This window comes from Lycium barbarum, chromosome 3, assembly GCF_019175385.1.
Source record: "Lycium barbarum isolate Lr01 chromosome 3, ASM1917538v2, whole genome shotgun sequence".
NCBI classification, from domain to species: domain Eukaryota; kingdom Viridiplantae; phylum Streptophyta; class Magnoliopsida; order Solanales; family Solanaceae; genus Lycium; species Lycium barbarum.
Window position 1 is genome coordinate 131,685,773 of NC_083339.1, and position 10,844 is coordinate 131,696,616.

Here is a 10,844-nt window from a genome sequence, read left to right on the forward strand (position 1 = left end):
CTCTAGAGTTATTTGTGGACAATCATATAACTTATTGAGGAGTATATACTATTCTTGAAATTTTTAGTAAGCTTTAATTAGGAGAAACAAATAAATAATTATTTTCAGTTTAATTTTTTATTTCAGATACACGTACAATAAACTCATTAAATTTTATAGACATTCGAATATCCAATCATTTAGAGATTTTTAAAATGGTTGGAGAATTTGAGATGTGGATAATTTTCACTTTCTTATACTTTTATTCTTGCACTTTCTAAGAACATACACAATTTTAATGTTGATGCAAGTTTTTTTTTTTTTTTTTTTTTTTTTTTGTTTTACAAACTCTCTCCCCACCAAAATCATTTAGTAAAGAACAAAAAAGAGAAAATGTTAACATTGAAATTATGATAAAATTTGTAGATACTATCTTCATTTTTAGAGGCTCTATTCTTTTCAAAGAAGAATTAATTCAGGTTTATTGCAACATCAATTTTAGTATTCTTCCAAGTAAAAGTTTCATTAAAAAAAAAATGCAAATAAAATACATATTTGTTACACATAACCTAAGTAAAACGAGTTTTTATATAACCGCGCGATGCGCGGATTTATTTACTAGTTATATATACTCGGGCTCTAATGAGGACACCAGACATTGAGTGGGAGATAAAAAAATTAAAAAAAAATGAAAGGAGTAATTATTACTTTTACAAATGATCATACAAACTTGCTCCTGATCAAAAAATAAAATCAAATGATCATATACTAATAATTTGCTAGTACTATAAAAAGTTCACATGGTTGTTAGGAGTCAACTTGACAAAAAGTTCACATCGTTGACAGACTTTATGTGCTTAACCTTTTGGCGGGTGATTAGGTGGGGACATTCCTCGAATTGTCTGTTTCCGCCACCCAACTCTGTATTAATATTCCAAGGCCCTCCTCCTCCAGTTTCACATCCATTTGCATACCGCCATTTTCCGCGAACTAAACCCCCTTCTCTATCTCTCTCTTTTTCTTTTCTCATCTCTTATGGATGCCGCAACTTTATCCATGAAATCTTCTTCCTTCTTTTCCAAAATCCCATCTCCATTTTCTAATTCTAAAACCATTCCTACTGTCTTTACATTGCCACCTACCTTTAAACCCGTCGTAAAATGCATACAATCTTCATTCCCATCAAAACCTGATTCCTCCAAAAAGCCCTCAAATAATTCAACCGCCTTTACATGCTCAGCCGTGACGTCATTTCCTTCCCAATCTCACCCCCACGCGCCTTCAAGCGTTTCTTCTTCAACCAGCAGCAAGCTCCAGCTTCTGATCTCAGAATTCCAGGCCCTCGTCGAACCAATCGATCGCGTGAAACGCCTATTGCACTACGCCGCACTCCTTCCTCCTATGAGCGCGTCCCTTAAAACAACTTCAAATCGCGTGCCCGGTTGCACTGCCCAGGTATTCAAGGAAAATATTTTATTCATAAACAGGCGCCTTTTCAAAGACAAAAAAGGGCATGAGTTAAAATACGAAATGGTAACCAATTTATGTTTTCTACAACTTTGAATTGTTTTTGGCACAGGTATGGCTGCATGTGAGTTTAGAGGAGGAGGGTAAAATGAGATTTTTGGCTGACAGTGATTCGGAGATAACTAAAGGGTTTTGCGCGTGTTTGGTTTGGTTGCTTGATGGGGCTGGTCCTGATGAGGTGTTAGCGTTGAAAACAGAGGACTTGAATACTTTGAATGTTGTGGGGTTGAACGGGAAAGGAGGATCTGCATCTAGGGTGAATACTTGGCACAATGTGTTGGTCAGCATGCAGAAAAGAACAAGGGCTTTGGTGGCGGAGCGCCAAGGAAAGCCGCGTAGCGAGCCGTTCCCATCTCTAGTAGTGACTGCTGATGGTATCCAACCCAAAGGGAGCTATGCTGAAGCCCAGGTGCTCTTTCTGTTCCCTCAATTATTTTTGATTTAGCATTTGAGGCGTTGCTTATTAACCTTCTCAAATTGCCCATGTGAAACACCATATCAGATATAGGAGGAAAAAAGAAAGCCATAGGGTGTGTTTGGAAAACAAGTGTGTTTCTTACTTATTGCAAGTGTTTGGTAAGTAAGTAAAAAAAAAAAAATATATTATCGCAATTGCATATATATGTAATCTAGCAAAACACTATGCGGGTGGGATGGGATGGACTGTGGGGGTTCCGGGGTGGGATGGTCAAGGGGTGTGGGTTGGGAGGAGACAATGAACTTGAAATGTCACTTAGGAAACTTGTTTTCCCTACTTCCATTAAGGAAGTCATTTTCCTCATTTTTAAGGAACTTGTTTTCCTAGAGATTTTTGACCAACCAAACATGGAAAAATTGGAAAACATCCTCCATACCAAACACACACTAAGACAACATATCAGATGTAGGAGGAAAAAAGAAAGACACAAATGGGACTTTGACTTTCAACTTTAGTGCCTCGGACCTTTATTCTGAACTAGTTCTATATCTCATGGCCAGTTTGAGGCAACTAGGAAATACTTTTTCATCGTTTGTTTTGTGTTCTAGACCATTATTTTTCATTTGTTATAGAAGTAAATTTAGTGAGGCCCCATACTTATTCTAGACACAACCAGTAAATATTGCTCATCCATGTTTATAGGTTAAGGAGAAAAAGAGATCCACGTTATGGCAAAAATAAGAAAGAAAGATTCACGTTCTGAACAAACTTACATTTGTTTCAAGAAAAAATGTTGTAATATTGTTTGTGCCTCGTATTAACATAATTTTAGGCCTTCTTTTTAATAACAGCTCGGAAATTTGTCCTCTTTTCTGTTTGGGCAGGATGTGGAATTTGTCATTGATGCTGTTCTTTAGTACTAGTGACCTTGAACTTCCTGAATTTTAAAGTCCTAAGTTCATTTCTAGTGTAATTGCAGGCGAGGTTCTTGTTTCCTGATGACTCAAGGGTCCAAGAACTTGTCAGTGTGCTAAAAGAGAAGAAAATTGGTGTTGTTGCTCATTTTTACATGGACCCTGAGGTGCAAGGTGTTCTAACTGCAGCACAGAAGTTTTGGCCCCATATACATATATCTGATTCTTTGGTCATGGCAGATTCAGCTGTCAATATGGCAAAATCTGGATGTCAATTTATATCTGTCTTAGGTGTAGATTTCATGTCAGAGAACGTGCGAGCTATTCTTGATCAAGCTGGATTTCCAGAGGTACACGCATACCCTGTTTTGTGTTCTATAATATGAGTCTTTTGTAGTTATGACATTACTTCTAAGTTGGTCTGCGTTTTCTCGATCAACCAGCTGTGAGTACCACTGTAATTGATTTCGTCGTACTAGACCAGAATGGCTGTGACATTATGTGCAAAATTGTCAAAGAAAAGCCCATGTTCTTCTATAAACGATATAGACCTCATTAAAAAAGCAGCAGGGAACAGTTTCTCCTGCTAATGAATAGACGATGAATTGTCACATGTTAAGTGCTCTGTTTACTTCTTCATTGGATTCCTACTTTGAAATTTTCCCATCTGGCTCTCTTCCTGCGAAAATAATTCCCTATGTTGTTGATCTTCTTTGATCGAAAATCCCTTCAAAGTCCATAGGCTGGGTTGTTCAACTTGGCCTAAGGTATACTTGATCAATAGGTATTAAAATCTTTTTGTCGTATGCAGGTCCAGTTTTCTGTAATGAAAATGGAATCTTTTCTCTGTATACCACCAATTTCATTGCGCACATGACATATGTTCAAGATTAAATAGGTAGACTATGAAATGAATTCAGGCTCTACTGGACCCTCTTTTGCTTAAATGAATACTCCTTCTGTCCCAATTTATATGACACACTTTCCTTTTTAGTCAGGCCCAAAAAGAATGACACATTTCCTTATTTGGCAACAATTTAACTTTAAAGTTTACCTTTTATGCCTAATGAGATGATCTATAACCACACAAATATCTTTGACTTGTTTTAGACCACAAGATTCAAAATCTTCCTTTATTTCTTAAAGTCCGTGCCTAGTCAAACTACATCACATAAATTTACCTAGAAATGTGAGTAACATTTCACTTCCTGTTGGATTTAAGTAGCCAAATTTACCTAGAAATGCCTCTTCTGATTCATTAACTTCGATATCCTATCCGCTCCCCCCCCCCCCCCCCCCCCCCCTTCCCCCTTGTAGATATAGAATACTTCCTCTCAGGTGGAACAGAATTAACCGGAAGGAGAAACAATGAACACCCAAAGTGAGGCGACAACTACTGGTTGTTTATTATCTTTTAAATTTTGTACCTTTATGTCATGACCGCTGCGTAAGATTCCATGTCAACGGAAGGGCTTAATTTAGCAACGTTTTATGATTAGTTTAACGTGGGCAGCCAAATGCGCTGTGGCAACTGGCAACAAATAGGTAGAAAAGCAAAGAGGTCAGAGTGAATATTTGAATCTTCCAAATCGATACGCACAACGCCTAGTATCCATCGTTTATGGCTAGGACTACTGGGGCATCTAATCCCATTCGCTCCCCTAGCCTTCGTCTCAGTGTCGCCCAGCGGAGTGCTAAGCCTTCGGGATTTACGATGTTATTTTGGGATTATGTTCTTTTTGATACTGATAGTTTCTGCCATTACATGGATTATATCCATTTACGGAACTCGATAATATCTTTTATGTGGTCTCAAGTATCTTCTGAATGCATCAATGCTTCTTTGTGTAGGTTGGAGTTTATCGGATGTCAGATGAACGCATTGATTGCTCTTTGGCTCAAGCTGCATCCAGTCCATCATACATGGAGTATCTTACAGCAGCTTCAATTTCTTCTCCATCTCTGCATGTTGTCTACATAAATACTTCTCTGGAGACAAAAGCATATTCCCATGAGCTTGTTCCAACTATAACATGTACTTCCTCTAATGTTGTGCAAACTATTCTGCAGGTCAGTTGGATTGTTTCCAATGTTTTAGTCTTTTTCCAAGTTCTTCATAATACTTTTGTCTTTTCATTTAAATGTCAGCATATTTCTAATGAAGCTGCATCTAATATCTATCCAGGCATTTGCTGAAGTACCTGACTTGAAGGTGTGGTATGGTCCTGATACCTACATGGGTTCAAATATTGTGGAGCTTTTTAGCCAAATGACCATGATGACTGATGAAGAAATTTCTGAGATACATCCTTTACACAACAGAACCTCCATTAAGTCCTTACTTCCCCGACTGCATTATTTTCAGGTAACTTGAGTTCTTTTGCACACGGAAATGAATTAGGTCTTAATTATCATTCTTTACTGTAGTTTAATTTGAAGGAAGTTTCGAGGACAAGATTGATCCTGAAGGCTTTTAATAATTCTTTGATTTGCTTGCTTGATATTGTCCAGATCTGCTATTCAGCATCATCATTTTAGTTAATGAATAACCTATTGTTGCCTGTGTTGCTCATCTTTTCCCCTCCAGGATGGGACATGCATTGTTCATCACCTCTTTGGTCATGAAGTTGTTGGGAAGATAAATGAAATGTATTCTGATGCATTCCTTACAGCGCACTTTGAAGTTCCCGGTGAAATGTTTTCGCTAGCAATGGAAGCTAAAAAAAGGAGCATGGGAGTAGTAGGTTCTACCTCGAACATACTAGATTTTATCAAACTAAGGGTACAAGAGGCCTTGAATAGAAACATAGATGAACATCTTCAGTTTGTTTTAGGAACGGAATCAGGAATGATTACTTCAATAGTTGCAGCAGTCCGTAAATTACTAGGTTCTGCCGACCCCTCTTCTGGGGGAGCAAAAGTTAGTGTTGAGATTGTCTTTCCTGTCTCATCGGAATCAGTGACAACAACATCTGCAATTTCGTCTGTGGACCAAACTTTTGGTGAAATGAGGGATGCATTGAAGGTCAATGTTATACCTGGAGTTGCAAGTGGAGAGGGGTGTTCTCTTCACGGTGGATGTGCCTCCTGTCCATATATGAAGGTTAGCATTGTTTCTCTGTCATCTATTGCCTGCTTCCTCTTCTTCTTTGTACTGACCAATTGTTGCAGTTAATACTTGTCATGATTTGGCATTTGCCAAAAAATAGTCTTTCTTTGTATTCTTCCATACCTCTGCTATTCTTAATGCATATTAGAGAAGAATTATTTTTCCTTTAATAGTATTATTAGAGAAGTATTCTTTCAACAATCTTTGTATCCCACATTGCCTTTATATGTATGGGGTGCATTGGGGATTGGCGAATAGTCCATATCAGATCTGACTAGGAAAAAATGTTCAGAGGAGATTGTAAAGGCAGAGAATATTGGCCAAGAAATGTTCTTTCAATGGTTGAATGCATACCTTCACATTTTTCTGTTATTTATTGGGCAATAATAGTCCTAGCAGTTTAGGAATCCTAGTGCCACTCTCCCGTTTCCAGAATTTCACTCTCATGTTTTACGACCATGCAAATCAACTGCTGACTTAAAATTGGCATGAAATAACTTTGGCTAGAATGTCGATGCAGGAGGGTCATGTTACCCTTTTCATGTGTGTGTAGTGAAAAGTGAATAAGCTGTGGCCCTGTCATAATGGTTTAACAGCTTTGTTACAAAGTGGTAGTCACCCTTTATGTAGGAAATGGTCTCTCAGCAACAGTATGGCTTCATTTTCTGTTTAGAGCCTTCATCCTAGAGCTGTCGTCCTGTAAGCAGGAATCTGAAAGCTGAGGTTTGACATAACCTGTTTGGTTAAATTTCTTGGAAGCAATCTTTAATTCCTTTCAGCTTAATTTTTTTTTTTTTTTGAGAAGGTAACGTACTTTCAGCTAAAACTTGAATAACCCAAAACTTTGCGAACTTTGAGTTTCAGATCCAATGGCTTGGAAATTTGAGAATTAGAGTCCCAAATTTATCAACTTCAATGAAGTGGGTTGAGAACCATGAGGTCTCAAGTTCAAATCCCAGTGGAGGCAAAAACACTAGGTGATTTCTTTCCATCTGTCCTAGCCTCGGTGGATAGAGTTACCTGGTACCTATTGCTGGTGGGAGGTCCCGTGGAATTAATCGAGGTCCGCGCAAGCTGGCGTGGACACCACGGTTATAAAATAAAAGACCATGTGGGAGGGACTCACTGAGAGAAGCACATTATATACTAGCACACACTGACACATTTATATACATGTACCTTTCTTCATATCATAATGAAAATACGCAAATAGCATGCATAAGGGAACTTTAAACTCAGCTATATGTACATAAAGAAATCATATTAAAGCTATGAAGCTTAAATGAGTGCAACTTTTGTCAACTGACAGTTTAAATTATGTTACAATATTAGTCACTTAAAAAGCAATTATGGGTGACTTTCTATAGCAATAATAGATCGTAACATGCAAAATATGATAAATAACATGTTACCGCCAGTAAAACTACCCTACACTACACTGACAAAGTAAAAATCTTTTTATTGTCTAACTGTTAAAAATTATGGTTTTGGCCTTTCCTTTTTTTTTTTTTTTTTTTTTTTAAATTGAAGGGGGGCACAAGTGAATTACCGAATCCGAAATGGCATTAAGGGTTTCATGTGATATTCTGTGAATAATATAGATGCCTTTATTGAATGAGGACTCACTTGATATTTGAATGAAGGTAGATAGATGAACAGTTTGAATCCATCTGATGAAGCAAGATGCACAACCAAGAAAACTATCAGACATAAATTTCTTCTTCAAAATGCTTGTTATTTTAAGATGGTGTGGTGATATTTATTAGGCCTTTGTTTTTTCTTCTCACATTAATGACAACAAAAACTCTTGCACTCTGAAATAAACTTCCTAATAGGCATTGTCTTGGTGATTTGTCTTATAATGGAGCACACTCCTGTTTAGATCTTAAATCTCATGTGATTACCTTACTTCATAAAATAAAAAAATCTTAAATCCCATATGAACATTCGTTCACAACATTCTCATTGGACTCTCAGTGAGATTGAGTATAGTCTAGCCTCTTCGTAATCTTTCAATATTTTAACGCCCTTTCCGACCTTTCTATATCTGATTGCTCCAAACTAGGTGCCTTCAGATGTTGCATTAGTTGACATAGAAGAACTTATTGCTACATTTTTTTTTACTTCAAATGTTGCATTGTTGACATAGAATGGCTTGTTGTTAAACATCATCTTTGTTAACTGCAGTTATGTAGTGGATGTCTTCCTGGACCAAAAAGAACATTTTTTTTTTCTAAAGATGGAATCTCATTTCATTACATCCTTTATTTGTCAGATGAACTCTCTTAGCTCGTTGCTCAGAGTTTGCCACAGCTTGCCCCATAACAAAGCTGAACTTTCAGCTTATGAGGCAGCACGTTTCAGTTTGCAAACCCCAAAGGGAAAACAAATTGCGGATATTGGTTGTGAGCCGATTCTGCACATGAGACACTTCCAGGTTTGTTTCCTCATCTTCTCTATTATCAAATGAGTCTATCCAGGTAACATGACAATGCTTAGTGGTGCCCAAGTTGTGATTTTATACTCTGAGCAAATTATAGAGATATTCTACTTGATCCTCCTGTAGTCCATTTTGAGTTGCACACTGAAAGAGTTAGCCTTTTTGGCCAAGCTTCTCCATTGCCAAAAAAAGTGTTCTTTTCAAAATTGAGGTGTTTGGCCAAGCTTTTAGGAGAAGAAAAAATGTTTTTGAGTAGAAGCAGATGCTGTTTATGAGAAGCTGAAAAAAGTAGCCTCTCCCTCCTTATCAAAAGAAGAAAAAAAATAGCTTCTCCCCAAAAGTATTTTTTTGAAAAGCACTTTTGAAAAGACACTTAGAAACGCTTGTTAAAAGCTTGTCCAAACACTAACTGTTGCTCAAAAGTGCTTTTCAAACTGATTAGCCAAACGCAAGCGGCTTCTCACCTAATGGACTTTTTTGAAAAGCACTTTTCAAAATAAGTTGATTTTAGATGCTTGGCCAGACAGGCTAAGTCAGTTGGATATAGCCTTAAGTGCTTGCTCTTGAACTCCCCTTTTGCAGGCAACAAAAAGATTACCAGAGCAGCTCATCAATCAAATACTCCAACCTTGTGATAATGGACGATCGAGCTCGCAGAATCAAAACGAAAGCTGGATCGGAAGTGGTAATTACTCAATACAAATGAAAGATTACACCCCTTAACTATACTTGGCAAGGCAAGGCTTGAAGGAAAATTACGCCTGCCACATTTTTTTCTGCTCAGGACATGGATTATACAGGAATTTTACGCTGTGCGCATGCCTTGATTGTTCCGTTTTCTTACTTTTTCTTTAATTTTCACTTGATTTAGCGTGATAATAGATTTATAGATGGAGGAAAATGACAATTGGCTTTTGTTTGGGCTGTATTGGTTACAAAATTTTGTTGGCATTGTAAGTGTAGTTTCTGTTGTCATGATGCCACAAAAATGGTTTTGGCGGTCCTGAAGCTGAAGTCAGATAGCTGGTGTCTTCGCCTTCAGAGTGAAGTTAGAATGATATTTTGCATTGAAAAACAATGAGCAACAATAGTGATAACATTTTCTCCGGGGGATGCCCTTATTTAGCCAAATAGAGTGGATATGAACTGTACTAATTACTATGTAGCTGCATCAATCATACAATAGTCATTAGCTTTAGTAGGCTTTTGGTTGGCTTAAAGCCTGTTTGGATGGGCTTAAAAAAAAACAGCTTATAAGCTGAAAATAATTTATAAGCCTAAAAAAATACCCCAACTTATTTTTTACCCCAACTTATTTTTTTTTTTACTTATAAGTTGTTTTCAGCTTATAAGCTATTTTTTTACACTTATTTTAAGCATAAAATGACTTATAAGCTGACTAGCCAAACACTCAAAAAAAGTATAAGCTGTTTTCAGCAACTTATAAGCTAAGCCAAACGGGCTCTATGATTGAGATTGGCAATACTATAGGAATTGTCTGATTCAAACAAAAGAAAGAATGTTCTAATACAATTTCGACATGAATGTGATTGTCAGTTAATCATTACCAGACATTCTAGTACTATTACAAATATCACATGAAAATTAGATGCGACACTGTTAATTTGAAGCTTTGCAGTAAATGTCTGAAGTTAATGTTTGGTTAATTTGCTCTTAAGAACCACAGAAGCGATCAGTGGAATTGGCAAACTGTAAGTTTTAACAGGTTGGACAAATACTTAACAGCCACATGAAACAAAAGTCCCAAATTCCTTGTCTGTGTTTATCTGGAATTCTGGATTGCTGGAAGTGTTGAGGCAGGTCTTGCCGTCAGTCAGTAATTCCCACTGCTTAATGCTCCCACAACTATTTAACACAAACTCGGCAGGAAAAATGTTTTGATTACTCTTCATCTGTTGATCTAAGTATTTATATTTGAGATAACCGAGGTCCCAGCAAGATGAACACGTTAGACTCCAAAGCATAGAAAAACAAGCTTAACAACCAGATATTCAGAAAATACTTGATCTACAAGATGGACGACGAACTATACCGGCTGCTCCTATGCAGGATCACTGATGAAATGTGTAGGGCCGCAAGACATGCTCAAAGAAATCCACAACGGAGAATGTGAAAACCGTGCTGGAAGTTGAACTCTGGCAACAACGTTATCAAAACCGGGTATTACGGGCCCACACTAAGGAGGCCCCAACTACTCACACGCCCCATCTGAACCTCTTCATTTCATTTTTTCACCCTCTCCATTCATGAAATGGGAAATGGACATTGTAGAGGCAAATACTGAACTCATTGCAAGCACAATCGGAGTTCATGTCAGCAATCATAGACAATGTTCCTCTTGTTGCAGCCACCATGGGAATGTATGACCTATCTTCCTTTCCTCAAGATTCTGAGTTACTGGTAGCTAGTAGCATTTTGTCCCGGTACGGGAGGACC

The 10,844-nt window shown here is 37.5% G+C and overlaps 1 protein-coding gene across 2 annotated transcripts; it reads left to right on the top strand.

Moving 5' to 3' along the window:
* The first annotated feature begins 929 nt into the window (after positions 1 to 929).
* Positions 930 to 9,512, top strand: LOC132632580 (quinolinate synthase, chloroplastic). 2 transcript variants are annotated; one of them, XM_060348569.1, is made up of 8 exons: positions 930 to 1,434; positions 1,559 to 1,915; positions 2,904 to 3,188; positions 4,690 to 4,908; positions 5,024 to 5,203; positions 5,426 to 5,941; positions 8,223 to 8,384; positions 8,957 to 9,512. In XM_060348569.1, exons 1-8 carry the CDS (start codon positions 1,015 to 1,017, stop codon positions 9,020 to 9,022), a joined length of 2,205 nt encoding a protein of 734 aa, XP_060204552.1. In that variant the 5' UTR covers positions 930 to 1,014; the 3' UTR covers positions 9,023 to 9,512. The 2 variants fall into 2 exon arrangements, with proteins under 2 accessions (XP_060204552.1, XP_060204551.1); XM_060348568.1 differs by having other exon boundaries at positions 931 to 1,434; positions 8,970 to 9,512.
* The last annotated feature ends 1,332 nt before the right edge of the window (positions 9,513 to 10,844 follow it).

What these genes read in the sequence shown, in the direction of transcription:
- LOC132632580 (XM_060348568.1), top strand. Translation starts at nt 1,015, where the DNA reads ATGGATGCCGCAACTTTATCCATGAAATCTTCTTCCTTCTTTTCCAAA. An exon ending in ATCAAGCTGGATTTCCAGAG is followed by an intron (nt 3,189 to 4,689) that starts GTACACGCATAC and finishes TTCTTTGTGTAG; the next exon opens with GTTGGAGTTTATCGGATGTC. An exon ending in CCTCCTGTCCATATATGAAG is followed by an intron (nt 5,942 to 8,222) that starts GTTAGCATTGTT and finishes TTTATTTGTCAG; the next exon opens with ATGAACTCTCTTAGCTCGTT.